Genomic DNA, 22,855 nt, shown 5'->3' with positions numbered 1-22,855 from the left:
TGCACAGGGTCGGACATAACCTATTACAATTCTGATCGAGTATTAGCTACCTGTAATTTTGGTGAAATACATTCACATCTAAACAGAGTAATTTAGAAAGATAAAGTTAAGGAGCTATACATAAAAGAATAAGGTTCTATTCATGTGTAGATTAGGAAGCAATGCAATGTCTCAAAATGTTTATCAAGAAAGGCAAAGGTTAATACTTCCTAAAATTATTTATTTCAGTAGCTTAATCAAGGATGTATTTGCTTCCTGCTTTTTTCCCAAACACTTGAAGAACGTTTGCTCCCAGACGTGGCCTTATGGTCTCAATTATCCATACTAAATGAAATGGGAAGAGGAAAGTAATTTTAATAGCAGAAGTTTCTCTGATTATATTCAGAACAGTAGTTAACCCTTTAAGGAATATTTTCACAGAAAAGCACACGCAGAGCAAAACAGTGTTTATTGTGGCCACGTCTTAGGTACAAGTTTGTGATATTGCACATTTTTAATGTGTAAAAAAATAAAAATCACTTTCTCCTAGGGGTATCTACACATCTCATGAGCTAAAATAGGGAAGGCACACTCCAGGTCCAAAAACTGTCCATAACAATTTTGAAGTTCACTTATATTATATGGCAGTTAAAACCTTGCTAATAACCTAAGTAAACCGTATAAACAACATGTTAGTTTCTAGAGCAGAAATATGCAATTATGGCTCCTTTATAATCTGTGGACTTCAACTCCCAGAATTCCTGAGCCAGCCATGTTGACTCAGGAATTCTGGAAGTTGGAGGCCACAAGTTGTAAAGGGCCATAAATGCCCACCCCTGTTCTAATCTACTAAGCTCTTATAAAGAGCAAAGAAAAAAAAAACTACATTATACAAACGTAATGGGTATGTAGGACTACTTCACACAATTCTATAGTACAACTTAGTGAAAAATACTAGCATTACTTTGACTATCATCTTCACTTTCTAAATTTTTATTTTGCTCTGAAAAACAGCTTCCGCCATCCTTATTGGCTGCTTCAGATTTTTTTCTTCCACACGAATCCACGTCATTTCCTTTTTCTTTCTCTTCTGAGGAAGAACTCCTGGAGTGATCCTTGTTTTCTAGTGCAAATTTCAAAGAGCTGTAAAATCTAGCGAGAGATTTTAAATATGTTTCAGGTTGGCAGTTCCATTAATTGGATCGCATAAATAACAACTGGATTGCACTAATAACAAAATAAATTAATGCAATGCCACAGAAGAATCAGAGAGTTTTTTTAACTGATTTGTGAGAGGCTAAAATAGCATGGTATTGATATACTGTATTTATTAAATTTCTACAATCATAAGAGTCTGGGAATGACACAAAGTCAACTGTAAAACATCTACATTATAATAAATAAAGCTTCTAGAACAGTGGTGGCGAACCTATGGCACGCATGCCAGAGGCGGCACTCGGAGCCTTCTCTGTGGGCACACGTGCCATTGCCCCAGCCTTGCCTCCTCCTCACGACCTTTTCCTCACCAGCAGACCCCCTGGAGGAGGGTCGCCCCCGAGTGTGGCCCACACGGAGCAGCGCAACCAAGGACATGGCAGCCAGGCAGCATAGACAAGACTTTGCCCTCATGCCCCATCCCGCACAGTTGATGCTGCGGGGTGCGGGCAGAGGGTGTGGCCGCCATGGCACTGCTGGGCTGCCTGGGCGATCTGCAGCGGGCCCTGGAGGCGGTGAGTGGCCCTGCGGGCAGGCAGGGCAGGGGCTGGGGTGGAGCACGCCAGTTTTTGGGCACTCGATCTCTAAAAGATTCGCCATCACTGTTCTAGAATATAGAAGGCTAATGATCAAAAGCAACCAATATATGACCTTCAAATGGAGCCATGTGCAGGAAGAAAATATCACAGGATGAAATCATCTTAATTATATCTATACAAGAAAACATAGTTTAATATGGTGCTTATATGATGAATGCAAAGTAGAATTGTTTAATGGGACTGTTTGTCCTGTGCTGTTGTCTTAAAAATTGGGAGTCCAGCAAAGATGAAACCTCATTAAATAGATTCTTACAATGGTTACTCATTACACCTATCTGCCTTTACTCAGGAGAAAAACCCACTGAATTCCTTCCAACTCACTCTGCATGGATCGGCATAGTAAATATGTATGTATATGTGCACACACACATTTTGTACTGGGTGCATAGATATGAACTTTTTTATTCTACCCTTATTATTTTATACAAAGAGCACATGGTGGCAAAAATAGCTAATACTCCTTCTTCCTCCTGTTTTCCTCATAACAACCCTGTGAGGTGGGTTGTGCTGAGAAAAAGTGACTGGTCCAAGATCAGCCAGTTGGCTTCATGTCTAAGGCAGGACTATAACTCAGTCTCCTGGTTTCTAGGCCAGCGCCTTGACTTCTGCATTGCTAACAAACCTGTTAATTCTCTTCCAATTTTCTTTCATCTTCCGATTCGCAACTTGAACTACAAAGTCAGCATATTCTTCACTGACCATTAGTCTTCCTTTCTGAGTTAATGGAACTTCTAAACAATGGGTACTTCGGACAGCCTGTAATGATGTAAAAGGAGAAACTTACATATTAACCAACTTTTATTAAATCTGATAAAAGATGCGTACATTTTTGAATACTGTGTCAAAAACTTGCAACTTAATGCTAATGAAGGATTATGATCTACTGAGGATGACGGCAGACAGAAAGATTATTTTTCAGTGTTAGGAACCCTGTATTTATAGCCTTGGTACATTAGTATAGATTTGCTTTCTGTTTATGGCCTAGCTCTCTAGCAGTATAATGGAAAGACAAGTCAATGTAGTCAAGACATAATGGCGTTTAAAAATAAAGCTGAATGATTTCTTATATCTGACACAAACTGATTTTGTTGTTTAATTTTTCCCCTTTTTTCCTGCCTTTTTTTCTTTCTCTCCCTTTTACTTCTGGGGTTTTTTTCTTCTGTTTTTTTCCTTGTATATTAAAGCAATAAAGTATATTTTTTTAAAAAAAGGCTGACATGAAAACAGTTCTCAGCATAAGTAAGATTGTTAAAGAAAATGTGTATGGCCTTTAATAGAAAAGATACTTGACGTGACAAAGGAAGGTGTCTAAATTTCTTTTGCAAGGTACAATTCATTTTTTAGTAATTACCAAACATTTCACACTGCTTCCATCAACCCAGCTGAAATTGTCTATTTTGGTGATTAACATATGACTGCCTTTGAAAGTGGCTGAGGCTCTTGGCTGCACTCAAGATTTGACTTAAAGCTTTTAAGGAGACCCTAACATGGCTAAGATGTGATCCAACCTGCTGATTAAAACATATATTTTCACAGCTTGCCACATGTATTTGGTTTATTATTGGGTACTATGGTGAGAGTCATCTTATTAGACAGGTTCAGAAATAATAATAATAAAGTTGGAAGGGACCTTGGAGGTCATCTAGTCCAACCCCCTGCTCAGGCAGGAAACCCTTTACCATTTCAGATAAATGGCTGTCCAATCTCTTCTTAAAAACTTCCAGTGTTGGAGCATTCACCGCTTCTGGAGGCAGGTTGTTCCACCGGTTAATTGTTCTAACTGTCGTCTTATGCTGTGACAAGAGCAGGTCAAAGCAACGTCCCTGCCATCTGGGGGCCAGTGATGTTCATGCATTTACTTTCCATGTAGAGATGCTAGTTCACCTTAATGCGGCCTGTATGCAGTTACACCCTAGCAATTTTCTCTCAAGGAGCTGCAAATATCCATTTGGTCAAAGTAGAAGAACACAACATACCATCATAATTTTTCCTTTCCGGCTAACGGTTATACCAGAATTTCTGAACCCAGCTTCTATAGCCACGGTGTGCTATAAAAATAAGACCAAACAGCTGGCATAAACAAAGTGTCTAAGTTCTATGTCAATTTAAGAATTTCCCAAGAAACATATACCACACTGAAACAAGGTATATTTTTGAATACCAATTTTTCTCCTATTTACATGAATATAGATTATTTCTTATGTTTAGATCCAAAAAGTAGATTTTTGGTTTACATTAACCGAAACCTGGCTGGGCCCTGAGGGGGGGTGTTTCCCTCTCGGTGATGTGCCCGGATGGGTTTGTGGTGCTTCATCAGCCTCGACATCAGGGCAGGGGTGGGGGAGTGGCAGTCATCACTCGGAAGTCCTTGAGTCCTCGTGGGATTCCTGCCCCGGAGGTTGTTGGGTGTGAGTCCCTCCTATTGAAGTTGGATTCACGGGTTCAGTTGGGCTTGCTGCTGACGTACCTACCTCCCAGCTGCGTTGCAACAGCCCTGCCTGCATTGCTGGAGTCAGTAGCTGGGTTGGCGGTGGAGTTCCCCAGACTTATGGTACTGGGGGACTTTAACCTACCATCACTCGGCGATCGCTCAGAGGCGGCGCAAGAGTTCATGGCTTCCATGGCAACCATGGACCTGACCCAGGTAATTCAGGATCCGACTCATAGGGGTGGTCACACACTCGACCTTGTGTTTCTCTCGGGGCAATGGAGACATGATCTGGAATTAAGGGGAATAGAGATCTCGCCCTTGTCATGGACAGATCATTTCCTATTGAGGCTGGACTTCAGAGCATCACTCCCCCATCGCAGGAAGAGGGAGCTGACTAGGTGGTTCCGCCCCAGGCACCTAATGGACCCAGATCGGTTCCAGGAGGAGCTTGGGGAAATACCTGACTCCCTTGTCCACAACTCGTCCGGGTCCCTGGTTGCGGCCTGGAATGAGGCGGCATCCGGGGCCCTGGATCGAATTGCGCCTTTGCGACCTCTCTGTGGTGGTGGTCCCCGGAGGGCGCCTTGGTTTACTGAGGAGCTCCGGGAGATGAAGCGCCACAAGAGACGTCTAGAGCGACGTTGGAGGGCCAGTAACTCTGAATCTGACCGATCACTATTAAGAGCCTATCTTAGGACTTATTTAGTGGCGATAAGGGCGGCAAAGCATGTTCACTTTTCTGCACTTATTGCGTCCGCAGAATCTCGCCCGGCCGCCTTGTTTAGGGTGACCCACTCCCTTCTTAAAGTGGAGGAGGCGGAGGAACCCTTGCAGGGGAGAGCTGAGGAGTTTGTTCAGTTTCTTTCGGACAAAATCGCTCAGATTCAGAGAGACCTGGACTCCGACTGGGCCGTGCCAGCCGAGTTGCCGGGGGCTGGTCTTAGTCATGTTATCTGGAGCGAGTTTGAGCCTGTGACCCCTGATGAAGTGGACAAGGCCGTGAGGGCAATGAATGCCGCCACCTGTTTATTGGACCCGTGCCCCTCCTGGCTGGTTTCTGCCAGTAGGGAGGTGACACGAGGCTGGCTCCAGGCGATAATCAACGCCTGGAGGGAGGGGTCTTTCCCGCAACCTTTAAAGGAAGTGGTGGTGAGGCCCCTCCTCAAGAAGTCTTCCCTGGACCCAGCTGTTTTGAAGAACTTTCGTCCTGTCTCCAACCTCCCCTTTGTGGGGAAGGTTGTATAGAAGGTGGTGGCGTCCCAACTCTTGCGATCCTTGGATGAAACTAATTATCTGGACCCTTTTCAATCTGGTTCCAGGCCCGGCTACAGCACTGAGACTGCTTTGGTCGCACTGACCGATGACCTCTGGCGAGCCCGGGATAGGGGTCATTCCTCTATCCTGGTGCTTCTTGACCTCTCAGCGGCTTTCGATACCATCGACCATGGTATCCTTCTGCGTCGTCTCGGAGAGGTGGGGGTGGGCGGCACCGTATTGCGGTGGTTCTCCTCCTACCTCTCTGACAGGTCGCAGTCGGTGTTGGCGGGCGGACAGAGATTGACCCCTAGGCGCCTCGATCATGGGGTGCCTCAGGGCTCGGTCCTGTCCCCCCTCCTTTTTAACATCTACATGAAACCGCTGGGTGAGATCATTCGGCGACACGGGGTGAGGTATCATCAGTATGCGGATGATACCCAATTATATATCTCCACCCCGTGTCCTTTCAGTGAAGCAGTCGACGTGATGTGCCGGTGCCTGGAAGATGTGAGGGTCTGGATGGGGGTGAACAGGCTTAGACTCAACCCTGACAAGACCGAGTGGCTCTGGGTCTTGCCTCCCAAAGGTCAACTGGATGGTCCATCATTAGTCCTGGGGGGGGGGCAAATTTACCTCCCTCGGTGCAGGCACGCAACTTGGGTGTCCTCCTGGACTCACAGCTAAATTTGGAACAACATCTATCGGCTGTGGCCAGGGGGACCTTTGCCCAGGTTCGCCTGGTGCACCAGTTGCGGCCTTATTTGGACCAGGAGGCTTACTCACGGTCACTCATGCCCTTGTCACCTCAAGACTGGATTACTGTAATGCGCTCTACATGGGGCTACCCTTGAAGAGCGTTTGGAGGCTGCAGTTGGTTCAGAATGCAGCCGCGAGAGCGATGGTGGGCACGCCAAGGTACGCCCACGTGTCACCTATCCTCCGCGAGCTGCACTGGCTTCCTGTGGGTCTCCGGACGCAATTCAAAGTGTTGGTTATCACCTTTAAAGCCCTTCATGGCATAGGGCCAGGTTACTTACAGGACCGCATACTGCCGCACAGTTCCCAGAGACCGGTGAGGTCCCATAGATTGGGCCTCCTTAAGGTCCCGTCGGCCAGACAATGTCGGCTGGCGGGCCCTCGGGGAAGGGCCTTTTCTGTGGTGGCTCCGATCTGGTGGAATCAACTTCCCCCCGAGGTTCGAACTACTCCCACCCTGCCGGCCTTTAAGAAAGCCGTTAAAACTCTCCTGTTCCGGCAGGCCTGGGGCTGATGTCCCCGGGGGGGGGGGCAGGATATGATCGGACATGCTGTATGATTGTATTATTTTATTGTTTTATTGTTAGGTGATTGTTTTAATTTTGTACGCCGCCCTGAGTCCTTTGGGATTGGGCAGCATATAAATAAAATTAAATAAATAAATAAATAAATAAATAAATAAATACATTATCCCGCAGTATTACAGGAAGTCCTCATTTAGCCATCACAATTGCGACTGGTAACTTGGCTGTTAAGTGAAGTCACTAAGGGAAATGAGAACTATGGTTATGATCTTACTTCAGTTTTCCTTTGCTTTGTAGACCTGCAAAAGTCATAAATGCAAGGCTTGATCAGGAAGTTACTTCTTCATCACTGCTGTAGCAGTGAGCACTAACAAAGCAATTATCTAAGAGAGGACTACCTGTATAGCAGAAGGATGTACTTCAAAAAGTACATAATTGTAAAATGTTTGTATTTAACAGGCCCGCAGCAACGTGAATCCATATTATGAAGCAGAAAAAATAGAAGTAAACATTAGGACACAATTACAACTAAATGTGAAGAACCATGGTGCCTTAGAATGGACAACAGTACCAATCAGAGACAAAATACATCTTTTTTTAAAGAGTTGTGCAAAGCATTTTGAAGTGCAAGTAGTAGAACAGTACCTTACTGGAAGTGTTTTCACCTCACAATTGGCCATTCTGATTTCTATTTTCCAATCAGAGCAATCAGTTTAAAGGCTGGAATACTGTCTGTCAGATTGAAACAGCTTAAACTGCTTTTGGTGAGGTTGATAAGAGCTACTCTAGGGTTCAAACACTTTGATCCCTAAAAATGTTCATGCATCTAATCTCTCCCTTTTTCTGAACTCTGTTTATATTACCCACAGCATCATAAAACTGTAAGAAGACCTACATTTGCTGATGTGAATCAAAATAATTAAAAGCTTACACTAGTTCCTTACTGATACAAGTTCACATCCACAATCCAGTATTCATGAATTCACGATTACATACTTTGATGATAGCCACCAACTATTGCCAACCATCTAAAACTTGCACTTCTGAAATTCTCATTCAACCTCATAATCCCAACAAAACAAGCTTCCACTTATGAGCATGATATCTCCATCAGCATTTTCACAGGCCCACTTATTTAACACACAATGCTTCATATACAGGTAGCCCTGAACTCACAACCATTTGTTTATTGACCAAAGTTACAAAGGCACTGAAAAATGTGACGTATGACTGGTCCTCATACATACAACCATTGCAGCATCCTCATGGTCATGGGATTAAAATTCAGGTGCTTAGAACTCTGTGGGGACAGTTGCCATGTCCTGGGATCATGTGATCATCATCTGCAACCTTGCCAGCTGGGGTCCTAACAAGCAAAGTCAATGGGGAAGTCAGATTCTCTTAATGACCATGTGATTCACTTAATAACTGCAGTGATTCAATTACCAGCCATGGCAAAAAGTTTGTAAAATTGGGTATGGCTCACTTAACAAGAACATCATTTAACAACACAATTTCTGATCTGAAATTGTGATCATAAGTAGAGGACTACTTGTAATGCTTTCATGTGTGAGAACTGGGAGGAATCAAACATTACTTATGTAACAACAACAGTGTTTTAAGCATAATGCTTTACCAGAAGTTGTGCATCTTCCAGGTCTTGACATTGCACATGGAGAACAAATGGTTCAAATTTGAAGATGGCATCAGCTGCAGCTTTCTGCAAGGAGGTAAGCTAAGAAAGAGCAAAAGGTTAATATTGATGCGACATCTGTTAGCAATGAAATATAAGTAGCTTATTAAGCATCTAAAAACACTGCAGGACAGAAACTGACTTGACGTGCTAATTAAAATACATTTCTCCCATGTTATAATATTCATACGCACTGCCTAATATGTGCTCTGCTTGGTTTCATTCACTTTGGTGTAACATTTTGCTGAGATTTAACTTTCCAAAAGATTGACTGCTAACGATAAAGAGGCTTAGAAATCTTGATGCTGTATCATATAGCCACAATTCTAAGGTCTGCACACCAGTTTTCAGAAAAGCTTCTGATCAAATCTGGCCTATCAGTTTCCAGATGTTATTCAAATAATACTTTGAAAAATAATAAACTCCATCTAGCTAGAAGATCTGCAATAGGGGAAAAAATAGTGCACATTTACAGTAATAAGGCACATGTTTAAAGAATACTACAAAAACATTCCTGACTCCAAAAATTTTATTACTTTCTGTACAGATCTTATCCACATATTGACCTATTTAACCTTTTAAAACTGGTTTTTGGAAGAAAATGAACACTACAAAGCACTGTTTCCCTAGAATGCTTTCACTCAATAAAGTTTTATCTTCTCTTTGATCACCATACCCTAGAATGTTAAAATGGGAGTTTGGAGATCATCTAGTCCAACCCCCTAATAAGGGCTGGAATCCACTTCTACAGCGTTCCTGATACAGAGCTCTCCTACTTCTGTTTAAATACTTCCAGTGACGAGAGGCCATCACCTCCAGAGGTAGGCATTTTCCAGGTCTGGTAGTGAAGACTTTTTCCCCCTTGACATTTAATCAGATTCTATTTCTCTGTAGTATAAACAATGTTCTGGAACAATTCTGAAGAATTCTGTCTCTTTTTTTGTATTTCAGCCCTTCAGATTTTGAAGAAAACAATCTATTATGCTGTCCCTTGTCTATCTTGTCTTCTCCAAGCTGAGCAACCTAACACTTTCTCCATTTCTTGTACCTTTTCCCTCCAAGTCACTGGTCATCTTTGTTACTTTTCTCTGGATGTAGTCCAGTTCACCAATCTTTTTAAAATGTTTTTATTAAAAGATTTTACATATATAACAAGTAGTACATTCAAAGAAAAATAGTAAATATAAAAGAAGGAAAAAAAGAAAGGAAAGGAAAACAGAAAAAGGAAGATTGATGAACTGGACTATTTCTTTTAATCATGATATTATACTTCATTGGGGAAGTTCAAAACTACATTTGAATTTTCTGCAGCTGTTAACTTATGTTCAACTTGTGATCCACCAAGTCATCCAATTCCTTTTCACATGTACTTCTGCTCTCACATAGTCCCTTTCTTTCAGAAGCCTGCAATTTTCTATTACAAAAAATATATCTTACAAGGGCTTTAAAACAAGTTTGTTCCTATCACTAGAAATCATCACCAAGACATTTAAAATTTTGAAATAAATAAGGTGATTTGATCATCTGATATAGTCAGCTTTTTGGATATCCTCAGACTTCAGTTAACAGTAGTCATTACATGTGAGTTAAATATCTATGATGGAAAAAGCATCAGAAAGCCAGTTATGTCTATCATCTATTGAATGACTCACAATTCTACAAAAAAGAAAACACAATAATTCCATTTACTTTGATCAATAAAAAACTGCATCAGCCACAAACATAAGACAATGACATGGAAGAGCAGACTCCTTTCCTACTGATTTTGTTATATAAATTTGATTACAGAAGCTTGGCAATTCTTACAATATTGTTAGTATGCAGAAATAAGCAACATTTTGAAAGCTTGTGAAATAAACAATGTACTGATCCTACCACATCTTTTGTACTACATAATTGGTGGGTCACCATAAGCCAAGTACAGCTTTGCTTCTGTATTTCAAAGCCAGCAGCACCCTAATTAAGAAAAAAAAATCATACACAGTACAAATGTTTTAGGCATAGAAACACACTCAGAACTACTTGCTGTATTCCCAATTTTCCAACATTAAAACATTAGAATTTCCCAGCATGCTAAAGAGAAGGGGGGAAAAAAGCTAAGGATGATGGGGTAATAAAATGTATGAATGAATCAGTTTCAAGCTACATATCTGACTAGTAGTTAGATGAAAAAGAGTAAGAAGACATATTTCTGGAGATCATATCACATTTATCTCTGACAGAACAAGTCTTGAAGGCATTGAAGCAGTGGCACTTACTCTGAATAAGGCATATCTTGACATTATATTTTCAAAAGGGGAGAAATTTGGGACATACATACTTCAAATACCTCAGGTGCAATCTGAAGCACCTCCTAGTAAATACATGTATCAGATGTCTCATTTTCTTTTAAGAGGAATTCTGAAGTGTTGACTTAGCTTTCCATCTTTCTGAGGTCAGTAAAATGAGGACCCAGATTGTTGGGGAAAATATGCTGACTCTGTAAACCACTTAAAGAGGGCTATAAAGCACTGGGAAGCGGTCTATAAGACTAAGTGCTATTGCTATTATCCAAATCATCTTACTTAAGCTGGAGAATAATTCTGGACAACTGCCCAGTTTAGTTAAAGCACCAGGCTAGAAACAGAGATACATGATTTCTAGTCCTGCCTTAGGTAGCACAAAGCCAGCTGGAAGATCTTGGGCCAGTCCCTCTCTCTCAGCCGTAGAAAGGAGGCAATGGCAAAGGAGGCACTTCTGAAAATTTTGCCAAGAAAATTCAGGAACCAGACCATGCAGTCGCCAGGTGTCAATGCTAAAACTGAGACCTACACATAAAGGGATTTTTCAAGGGAATCTGAATTCACTGAGCTGCTTGTTCAATTCCAACAATCTGAGAGTGGAATGAAGTTCTCATAGCGAAGCAGAAATAGCAAGAAGAGCTTTCTCGATGGTGTGCGTGTGTGTGTGTTGTGTCAGCACCCAATTTATTACAGATTTGGGGCTGCAAAGTTCCGGGAAGCATCAACTCCCCACATTTTACACGCATGGTCTGAATGGTCGAGCGGAGCTTTGCAACCCAGATGCTGCAAGAGTCTTAACCTAGCGGAGGGTTGCCCTAAAGCAGCGCTTTAACTCCCAAAGAATTGGATTTTGTCAGGTTACAACCCCACGAGGTTCCAGAGCAGAAAGAAGAGGTGGTGGTGGTGGAGGAGGAAGGAGCGGTTCCAGCCAACCTCAGGTCGGCTTCAGATCTGCGGGGCGCAGCACAGGCCGACGCTGGGCTTACCGCAGCCGGGGGGGCGGCCGGGGGCTGTTCCAGAACCACCACGCGCCCCGAGCACGAGCTGGTGGTGCAGAAAGTCTCGCGGGCATTCAAGAGCCGGACGATCTCCTCGATAGGCTCGTCTACGCTGCCCTTCCGGCTCGCATCTGCGCGCGACAGCCGCTGCTCTTTCCAGTGCTTGAAATCGGCCATCAGCAATAGCAGCGGCGGCGGCGGCTTTTTTTCCTCCCCGCCCCTAGACGGCGGCAATGGCGGCCTTCATGGGACCCGTCCGTGGGAGGCGCCATCTTAGCCGGACGGCGTCTCGCTTGGGGCAAACTTAGTTCCCCAAGTCCCGGATCCTCGGAAGTAAACGTTCGATGACCCTTTCTGATTAGATAAGAGTATATATTGCTTTCGGGCTTCACCCTCCCTCTTTATTTTCTTGGAAGCGAAGACCCTGCGGAGGCTTCTTTCCTTGCTCAAGGAGCCTAGGCGACGGTGAGTCGAGAGGTACAAAACTAAAGCCACGGTTTGCGACATGATTCGATTGTGATTGTAGGTCTGATGTTCCTTAGATTTGTACCCCGCCTGTCTGATGGAGTCACTTACTGCTTCCTCTTCCTGGTTCTCCCCGGACCAATCTTTGAAATAGGTCGGGCTGAGGTTGGAATAGAATCCGGGTATTCCTGGTGCCATTCTAACGCCCTTAAACATATGTTTTTCATCCTTGCAACTTTAAAACGTGTGGACTCCAACTCCCAGAATTCTCCGGCCAGTATGGCTTGCTGTAGAATTCTGGGAGTTGAAGTCCAAGCATCTTAAAAGTTACTAAGGGTGGAAAAACACTGCCTTAACCACTACATCACTCTGACTTCTTCGCCAGCATGTCTTGGGCTGGAGAGAGAAGACAGCAAAACACTGAAAAAAGGCATCATCCGCCTAGTTTTATACTGCTCCCAAGAAAAGTATCTGGAGATATCCATGAAGTCAGCAGAAGCTGAAATCAATTCAAGGGTGGCTTCGCTCTACTCATTCTCCATCGTGAGGGTCTATAGCTCCTGTTAGACAAGAGAAGATTCGACCAGATGGCTGTTTAGTATAGCTGGGAAAACAGGGTGGTTTTTTTTTTTTAGTTGTTTAAATTGTATCAGTTGAGCTAACTGGAGCTGCAGTCCTGCAAACATCAGGAGACCACCTGTCCTTGGCCAAAGGGCAGTCATTCATATTGTGTAACAACAATAAGTCTGGGAGGTTTTGTGGTAGACATTCCACAGCAATAAATAGCAGGGGGAATGTTCACATCAGAACTAAGTCCGATTTTGTTGTTGGACTATAACAGGATTGAAATATAATATTTCCTTTTTTAAATTGGATTTTCAGACCACCCAAGTCCAGAAAGACTCTAGGCGGCTCATAGCCTTTAAAAAAAAAACCTAATTTGGAAGACTACCTGAACAAAACTTCATAAATGTCATATAGAAAAATTGAAGTGTTTGATGGTGGTTGCTTAAGTAAGAAGAAATCTGCACAGAGTGGTACCCTAGCTAAATTCTGAAATTAAAAAAGGACTGCTAGATCTGTTGTGCAGAAAGGCAGGTGCCCTCTGTAAGTCTTTGCTGCCTTCATGTGGGTGTCCAGATTGATCATATGTATGAATTTGGCAGCTCTAAAGAGAATAGGGATACAATTCATGAAAGCTTATTTTGGAATAGGTTCCATTACAACAATTTTTGGACAAATGCTCATGCAGTGCAGTAGAAAAATAATTTTAAAACTATTTACTAGCATTGAAAGCTAGCACTAGCCAATATAGGTGTGATCTCTTCCCAAACAGATGAGAGCATGTTTGCACATTCCTGTGCAACCTTTAAAAGCATATTTGTTTGCTGATTTGACCCAAAAGTTCTGTGGTCCTGCTAATTTCTTGGTGGTTCAAATAATTCAGAGATAAAGAAGGACAACACAGGAATTCAGACACTCTGGTGAAATATGTTATATGCTTAGTGTTTTAAGTACTACTGTCCTTGCAAAATTTTCCATCTGTTTCCTTTTCATGCCAGAAGCATGAAGATTCTATGAATTATCAACAGTGTGACATTATTTAAGTTATTCTTTTATATTATAAAACTATTTTGAAGTAGATTTTTTATTCTTGTGCATTTATTTAAAGAAATATCTAGTATCTATTAAAATTTGTTGATTGTGTTAGAAATGGCAAAAATGTAACTTGCTTTGATTAAATGTATTGAATAGCTTTTTAACGGACAAAATTCTTTTTTTCTAGGAGTGTAATAGGTAACTCCTACTGTTCATTCTTCTTGTTCTACTATTCTTCTTTTACTAATCAATGATGCTAGGAATAGTTAATGGAACAAGAAGAAGGGACAAGCAAAAAAAAAAAAATCAAAACTGATACAAAGATGGACATCCAACAATTGAAAGAAGCTGTGCTTAACAGGGTAGCATGGAGAGCACTTGCCTATAAAGTTGGCAAGAATCGGAAAAGACTGAATGATTAAAACAACAATTGATCATGTGAACAATTTGTTACAAATACTGGTGATCTATTGACTCTGGCCACTGATAATTGGATTCAGCTTTTCTCAGAAATATTATATGTCTGACATCTCTATGGATATGATTTGCAGCAATATATTATTGGTCTGTCTGCACATTTTCATATAGTTTAGTTTCACACATAGTTTAATTACTACAAAAGGATGAGTTTTTGCAGTATGCTTTTTAAATCAGAAGACACTTTTCATTTGGCATATAAAACAAGCCAAACCAAAATGGCATAAGAAATGACACCATGTAGACTTAGCCAAGAAACTTTGAGATTTTTCATTTTTATAGATGAAATGATGTAAAAAAAAAATTGAGCAAGTGAATTCAATTTGCAACATTCAGGTTGTGCAAACCAGGATTTTCTGCACTTATTGATCTGCAGCCATACAATGTCAGGACAAGGTAAGGCTGCTTTAAGGTGTTTTATACATGTGCTAGGTTCATATTCCCATGTACCTCGAGTCAATTTTTAGAGATTTAATCTAAAACACTGCAAGGCCCTTTGTTGCTATTTACATGTTCATTTATCAAGCACTGTTTGCTTTTTGCCTAAAGAGGAGAAAAGATTTCTCCCCATAAAGGAACATTTGGATGGAATTTGAGCAGAACTCAGCATACTGTACAGTAATCATGCTATGTTATGACAAGTGTTATTAGACTGCAGGTATGGCTTTGTTTTCTTTTGGACCCCAAAGGGAAAAAAGGTGCCAATTATTTGCATATCAGATCAAAGACACTGGTGTCCTGATTTGAACGTTTGTTGATTTTGCCTTCCCTGAGATTTTTATTGGCACCAGGATCTTTGAATCTGTGTTGTATTTTGATTCTCCCCTTCCAGGAGGTCAGGAGCTCAAGGTAACACATGTTATATTCCCCTTCTGGTTATTTTCACAATTCTATAAGGAGGGTCAGACTGTGTAGTAATCTCCTTGGGAGTTCCATGGTTCAGTAGAGACGGGCCAGTTGTAATTTAGGACTCTTGTTCCTTTGCAAAATCCTGTTAACTTTGCAATGCAGTAAATCATTCAGAAAATGTGATGAATGATGCCAGTTCAAAGTGATGTATCTGTTTATACATATTTTGCTGTGTTTGATTCAAGTTTTCTTCACATTGTGGTTGGAATTTTATCCCTTTAGGGATAAAAGTCAGATGGGGACATAAAATAGAACAGGAAGAAATAGACAGAGGACCACTGGTTTAAATTTCAGGTGAAGAACAAATGATTTTGATTCTCTTTGAAGTGAAAAGGCAGCAGATATTCAGATACTGTGGTTTTTATATCTGTGCATTTTCAGGTTGTCATGACAACAGGAAGAAATGTGATGAGAGCCATAAAAGTGTTTGAATTTGGTGGGCCTGAAGTGCTCAAACTGCAGCTAGATACATTAGTGCCAGTTCCAAAAGAGAACCAGGTAAAATAAAGAATATGCAATGTTGCTGCTTTTGCTACTACTGCTACTATTCCTAAACATGAGGTCCTGCTCAGATAATGCAAAATGAGCTTGAATAAAACTTGATACAAATAATTTCATTTCAGAAGATAAAATGGGGAAAATAACTGCAGTTGCACCTTAATTGGAACCCAGAATTTGCATTTGGATAATTGAAATTGACATCAATAATTTGGAACATAACTATTCTACCAACAGTTGTGGTGGATATATGTGCAGATTCACAGTTCGTAAGAAGGCAGCAAGGAAATGGGCTGATTAATGATTTTGGGGAGGTGGGGGAAGGAGAAACTGTAGGAGAGAGGATATTTCTCCAAGTCATTCATGATTGAAGCATCCATGTGGATGCTGGAGGTTATGATTTAATGCCTCTGGAGGGACCCAAATCGGGTGATTGCAAACTTATCTCTGATCTGAGAGACCTGAGATTGTGAGGTTGCACATTTAAAAAAGTATCCTCCTTCCTTTTGAACTAAGTTCTGAGATATTTTTTTTTCTCCTTAAGGTTCTCATCAAAGTTCATGCATGTGGGATCAACCCAGTGGACACCTATATTCGTTCTGGATCTTATAAAAGGAAACCATCTTTACCATATACACCAGGTACAGATGTAGCTGGAGTGGTAGAAGAAGTTGGAGAACATGTGACTGCTTTCAAGGTGGGTTGCTAGTTGCTCACTTCCTTCCTCTTAATCTTTAGGCCCGGGAAATAAATGCTTATCTGGATTTTCTGGCCTTGATAAAGCTCCCATCCCTCATTGGATCTCACATTTGTCATTTTGCTGACATTTTTATAGTAATTTAAACATCATAATAAAAATATAAAATTAAAAAATACAATAACAAAAAGAAAAATAGAAAGTGTAGAAAAGAAAAATAGAGAGAAAAGTAATATAGTAATGAAAAGGAAAAGAAATACATAAAGAAATGATTTCCCCCTTCATCGCAAACAATTTTAGTAACTTAATCACCTTTTAAAATACAACAAATCTCTTCTTCCCATATCTCATCTCTTAATATGTAAACAAATCCTTAAAGCCTTGTTGTTCAGTTTTGGTCAGCAAAAGTCCATTAAGACTTATTGGAGATAACATGTTTATTTTAACCTTGATCAAATAAATCAAGTTTTTATTTCTTCCCTTTAACAAACTTGATCTCTAATCCCTTCAAATAGTGTCCTAGAACTTGATTTCTTTTCATTTTTTTTTCTTTGTCCTTTCTTACTAAATTCTTCAAAACTTCAATAAGTGTCTAAATCCAATGTAGGAAAGTTATCCAGGTCATTCGTTTGATTTGTTTAAATCCCTTTTAATTTGTCCAGAAAAGAATTACATAGAGCCGACTCTTCACTCCACTGTGGTCATCAGCCCTGGTTTCAGTTCTTCATTTCTTCCCCAGTAGTCATTTTGCTGGTATTTTATGCGTTTGTTCACCTCATGTTTCTCTTTCAACTATATTTTGCTCAGATTTCATTCTATTTTTTTTGTACAGACATTGCAGAAAACAGGGACAAAACCCCAAAACCTTTCATTAATTTTTCTACCTTTGTTTGCTCCTGTTAGAAAGGTGACCGGGTTTTTACCCTGGGCACTATTTCTGGTGGCTATGCTGAATACACTGTCGCATCCACTGACACCATTTTTCCTTTGTCTGATAAACTGGACTTCAAGCAAGGTGCGGCCATTGGAATTCCATATTTTACTGCATTTCGAGCCCTCTTTCAAAAGTAAGATGCCACTTTCCCAAATCTATTTTTAAACTCTTGTGTCATACTGCCCCCTTCCCTTTTCTGACTTTCCAAATGTACTCCTATTAAGTCTTCCTGGATTTCACATTGTAAGTGCTGAATGACGTGATGTGCTTTTTCCTCTGTGAGGCATAAAAATAAATCTTCACGGAGATTGCTGGAGACATTCAATATCATTTTGTCAGTAGTCCTCTAAGCAAGCATATCTCTGGTTGTTGGTTCGTTGTATGACAAGAGCCAACATTGGCATTATCAAGTGATCAGAGAAATAGATACACACGGGGGCACATATTTTGTAAATCTAACCAATTTATCATAGACTCCAGCATCTTCCACATGAGTGCCCTTCAAAGGGGATGGACTATATTATCTTTCATTTACAGTTATGTAAATAATTGTGACCGGTCTGTGCATTTATGACTTTGCAGGTCTATAAAGCAAAGGAAAAGTGAAGTAAGATCACAAGCACATTCACACACTTTTACTTATTGACTGCTTTGCTTAACAATCGAGTTGCCAACCAAGTCCCACTTGCAGTTGCTAAATGAGGCATATCTGTATTTATTACAACAAAGGATTTTTTTTTTAAAGGAAATTCAAAATATTTGGAACTGATCCCAATTTAATTATCAAGACTCCATTCAATATAATTTTGAATGGATGATATTTTTCCCCACTGGCTATGTAAACACTAGATTTTGAGTCTGCATAATGTGAAACTGTCACATTGTTATGCTCAAAATATTTATTATATTTTCTTCAGAGGTTCTGCCAAAGCAGGAGAAACTGTGCTAGTCCATGGAGCAAGTGGAGGAGTAAGTGATTCTGTTTTTATTGCTGTATTAAGATTAAGATAACTTTTATTGTCATTTTTTTTACTGTGGGCACAATGGCGCACATCAAAAATGAAATTTAGTTGCCCGCTCTCAAAGTAAAACACATACATGACATACGTACTATATACAACATATGTACTGACCCACACCCCTACATATACATAACAAATGAATATTAAATACTGTTCATCTTGAATATATAATGGAAGAAGGAAGCTTGAGAGTTCACAAGGTTAATGCTGTATGGAATGAAACTATGCCAATCAGATTTGCACTTTTGTGAACTGGTGGCCGTATAAATCCTTTAAAGAAATAAATATAGTATGTGGGTACATACAATATGTACTAGGGAAAATTACTTTCTTGTTCTTAAGCAGGTTGGTATTCCCTTTTCCGGGTAAGCAAAATCTTACCCAAAAGGCCTAAAAAATATTAAGTGATGGCTCAGTGATTAAAGATGCCAAGCTTGTCAGGGTGAGTGCCAGTCCTTGTCTCAGCTCCCGCTCACCTAGCAGTCTGAAAGCGTGTAAATGTGAGTAGATACAGATAGTCCACGTCTTAGTGTCCGTCCAAAGTTACAACGGCACTGAAAAAGTGGCTTATGACCATCTTACACACACATGACCGTTGCAGCGTCCCCATGGTCACATGGTCTACCTTTAGATGCTTGACAGCTGACTCACATTTATGACGGATGCAGTGTCCCACGGTCATGTGATCCCCTTTTGCGACCTTCTGACAAGCAAAGTCAGTGGGGAAGCCAGATTCACTTAAGAACCGTGTTACTAATTTAACAACCTCAGCAATTCACTTAACAAATGTGGCAAGAAAAGTCATAAAACGGGGGCAAAACTCGGTTAACAAATTTCTCACTTTGCAACATAAATTTGGGGCTCAATTGTGATTGTAAGTCGAGGACTACCTGTAAATAGGTACCACTTTGGTGGGAAGGTAACAACATTCCATGTGCCTCAGGATATAGTCATGCTGGCCAGATGCCTGCAGAAGTGTTTGTGGTCAACACTGGCTCCTTAGGCTAAGAAATGGATATGAGCACCGCCCTCTAGAGTCAGACACAACTGCACGGGAAAATCTTTACCTTTACTCCTAGTGCATTTCACCTACAGTACGCTTAATGTTTATGCCATACAATGGCGGCCCCCACCTTTTGGGTACCAGGGACCGGTCCCGTGGAGAGAGTTTTCTCTGTGGACCGGAGGTTACGTGGTTCATGTGCTGCCTGCATCCTGTGGATGGGATTTTGCTTGTTTGCGCAGACCGGTTTCTGGCATGCTGCAGAACGGTGCCGGTCCACGGACCGGGGGTTGGGGACCCCTGCTGTAGAACCCCACATAATGGATTAGGGGTTGCAACAAAGTGGTCCTCTGGTTGAAACTTCCTAAGCATTAAAAAAAAGGTCTATGATGCTTGGAAATGTGTTGCTTGAAAATGCATCTCCCTTAGTTGAAAAGTATGGGGTTTCTGCATTGCTTAGAGTAATGGTTCCCAATTTTTTCTCTGCCCCACATTCCTAGGAAATGTTTCATCAATGTTAGCACCCACTACAAAAGTAATTGTGATTCGTGACTTGTCACTAAGCACACAAGCCACTCTTTTGTCGCACCCCCTGAAATTCCATCTTAAACCCTCTGGGAGGTATAGGTACCCCAGACTGGGAACGCCCTGGCTTTGAATAATATTATAAGGAGTAGCTTCAAGTTGATACCTTGGAAATTTGAAGAGGGAATGGTTGCATTATGGTGATAATTGAGCAGATAGATTTTACACGCTACCTGAAAAAGTATAATCGTATACCCTGATGGTTGAGTTAATTATTCATTTGCCTGCTTTTGTTTCAGAAATGATGTTTGAACTATTGTTAAGAGAAAGTAGATTGTCTCATGCAGATGTATTAAATGAGGGTGAGCTATAAACACACTGAACACTATAACAAGTGTGGTAATAATGAAGGGGTTAGCGCTGTGTGGTTGAAGGGCTCTTCATTCAATAGGATGATTGTCATGATGCTGTTGTGCTGGAAACGTTACCACTTCTTATCACTATCTTTGCTGTTTTTCCTGTCTATTTCTTAGGTTGGAATAGCAGCATGCCAATTAGCAAGAGCTTATGGTTTGAAGGTTTGGGGCACAGCTGGGACAGAGAAAGGAATGAATCTAGTTTTGAAAAATGGTGCTTGCAGAGTATTTAATCACAGGAAGAGTGATTACTTGGCCGAGATTAAGGTAATTTGAGAGCGTTATCTAGTATCCTACCTGTAACCTTTCAAAGTAAGTTCCATTTAGTTCCAGGGGAGTCAGCTAATAGGTAAGCCAGTTTAGATTGCAGTCTTTCTCTGCTTTCCGTGTGTTATTGAATTATGCACGGTTTGTTTATTTGTTTGTTTATATTCCACCTTTATTATTTATGTAAATAACTCAAGATGTCAAACATACCCAATCTTACTTCCTTCTCCTGTTTTCCCCACAACAACTACCCTGTGAGGTGGGTTGAGCTGAGAGAAAGCATGATTGGCCCAAAGTCACCCAATTCAATCATAGTTACATTGAATTAAGGTTACAGTTATAATCGTAACCTTAAAGGTACGCATTCATTTCCTTTAAATAAATATATAATGTTTGCTTCGGATGGTTGGTGGCAACATTTTTAGATGCTGACTTTCTCTCAGTCTTTGATTCATTCATTTTTTAGTTTATATCATTCCCTACTTTTAGCAGCAGGCATGGAACAATTTTTGGGATTCTTTTTAGGCAAAAGTTAACCTCCTCCATAAAAAGAAAGAAGGTTTGGGAAACCATCATCCTCTCAGCTTTACTGTTGGGTGGTGGAAGGAATGAACCAAAGAGGGCAGCCACCTGAGCAATGCACGACGGAAGATGTGAATTATAATGACCATTTGTGTGAACCTGTGTGAACCTGGAGCTTAACATCCCCACTTAGTCATATATATTCCAAGAGAGGGACACTATTGGACCAAAGACTCCACAAACGAACAGTAACAATTCAGGAGAGACTAAATCTGCCAATCTTCCAAGCTTTCACAGTGCACTGATTTATTTGTTTTGTAGAAAATTGCTGGTGCCCAAGGCATAGATGTGATAATAGAGATGCTAGCCAGTGTCAACCTTGCAAATGACTTGCAACTGCTGTCAAGAGGAGGAAGAGTGATGGTGAGCAAGCAGTTCCACTTTTTAATTAGTGGCTTTACCATAAAGCATTCTTATTTTATAATTTTCCTCTCTCTCTGCGATAGATTGTTGGAAGTCGTGGCTCAATTGAGATAAACCCCAGGGAATCAATGGGGAATGAGTCAAGCATCATAGGAATTACTTTATTTTCTGCCTCTAAGGTAAAAACTAAAATGATGTGACATGATAATAGGTTAAGCTGAACTGTTTATCTTTTCGGTTACACAATCTCAGATGATTGCCTCCATGTGGAGAATTCTGGAAGTTTCTTTAACCTCCAGCTTCTGTTCTGTTGTGTTAATTCATTTTGCCCAGTGTTTCCCAACTTTGGTCACTTGAGGGTATGTGGATTTCAACTCCCAGAATTCCCCAGACAGCTTAACTGAGGAATTCTGGGAGTTGAAGTCCACATATCTTCAAATGGCCAAGGAAAGGGAACCTTGATTTAGCCACATAGTATGAACATTTCCAGTTGGAGGAAGCTTTACATTTACTTCTTGTTCAGGAGCCTTGGACTGGCTAATGAAGGGAATGGCTAGATTTTGGCTTCTATAAGGCTTCAATGGGACAAAGATCATTACTGACATTTGCAGCAGTGTCAAATCATCAAGGTCAGGATATATCTGAAATGTCCTTTTTAAATGCTTGATTTTAAATGTTCTCTGTTTAGGAAGAGATGCACCAATGTGCAATGGCAATTCTCGCAGGGATCGAAGTTGGATGGCTGAAACCAGCAGTGGGCCTTGAATATCCACTGGAGAAAGCGGCAGAGGCTCATAAAGACATAATCCACAGCCAAGGGGCTTTGGGGAAGATGGTGCTTCTTACATGTTAAGTTCCTCTACAGTAATTGTATAAATACGAATTGCAGTCTTTTATCCAGTGCATTTGAAATATACAAAAATGTGATGCTGAAGTAAAATATAACACACACAACTGGCATGAATTTGCACAACAAATTTAAAATTTAAATGTTTGTATCAGATTTCACACAATTAAATGATTTATCTTCTGAAAGTCTTTATGGATCCTTGTCACAGATATTTGGGCCATACTGCTGAATCATCCTTTGCTAGTCTTGTTTTCATGAAATTTCTGAAGCACATATTTTGGCCTATGCATGCCTTCTGAGATTTACAGATCACAGAACCCTATTCCTTTAGAAATCAACAAGCAGCAAAGTAAAGCTATTAAATTATTTGTCTTATTATGTTACAGAGTGGCATTCATCGGTTGAATCGTCTGTTAGGGTACTGTATGTCTAGCACTGATGACAACAAAATTCCAGTTCATACAATTTCTGATTTTTAGTGCAAGCTGGAGAGATGTGGCTTGAATACTTGCAG

The 22,855-nt window shown here is 40.8% G+C and overlaps 2 protein-coding genes across 3 annotated transcripts; one reads left to right on the top strand and one right to left on the bottom strand.

Annotated features, from left to right (window-relative positions):
- Positions 1-429: 429 nt before the first annotated feature.
- On the bottom strand, positions 430-11,944 carry TYW3 (tRNA-yW synthesizing protein 3 homolog). The gene is made up of 6 exons (XM_039327193.1): positions 11,723-11,944; positions 10,330-10,410; positions 8,398-8,496; positions 3,770-3,841; positions 2,416-2,549; positions 430-1,131 (listed from the first exon to the last, which is right to left on the bottom strand). The coding sequence occupies exons 1-6, from the start codon at positions 11,909-11,911 to the stop codon at positions 921-923; spliced, it is 786 nt and encodes a 261-aa protein (XP_039183127.1). The 5' UTR covers positions 11,912-11,944; the 3' UTR covers positions 430-920.
- A 116-nt stretch (positions 11,945-12,060) lies between these two features.
- CRYZ (crystallin zeta) lies at positions 12,061-22,529 on the top strand. 2 transcript variants are annotated; one of them, XM_039327191.1, is made up of 9 exons: positions 12,061-12,199; positions 15,566-15,682; positions 16,227-16,379; positions 17,283-17,446; positions 18,231-18,282; positions 20,397-20,546; positions 21,390-21,491; positions 21,575-21,670; positions 22,180-22,529. In XM_039327191.1, the coding sequence occupies exons 2-9, from the start codon at positions 15,572-15,574 to the stop codon at positions 22,342-22,344; spliced, it is 993 nt and encodes a 330-aa protein (XP_039183125.1). In that variant the 5' UTR covers positions 12,061-12,199; positions 15,566-15,571; the 3' UTR covers positions 22,345-22,529. The 2 variants fall into 2 exon arrangements, with proteins under 2 accessions (XP_039183125.1, XP_039183126.1); XM_039327192.1 differs by having other exon boundaries at positions 12,074-12,211.
- Positions 22,530-22,855: the final 326 nt, after the last annotated feature.

This window comes from Crotalus tigris, unplaced genomic scaffold, assembly GCF_016545835.1.
Source record: "Crotalus tigris isolate CLP2741 ecotype Arizona unplaced genomic scaffold, ASM1654583v1 scf7180000024358.1859470, whole genome shotgun sequence".
In the NCBI taxonomy this organism is placed as follows: Eukaryota; Metazoa; Chordata; class Lepidosauria; order Squamata; family Viperidae; genus Crotalus; species Crotalus tigris.
The sequence above is the reverse complement of the archived record's forward strand: the minus strand, read 5'-3'. Positions and strand labels throughout refer to the sequence as shown.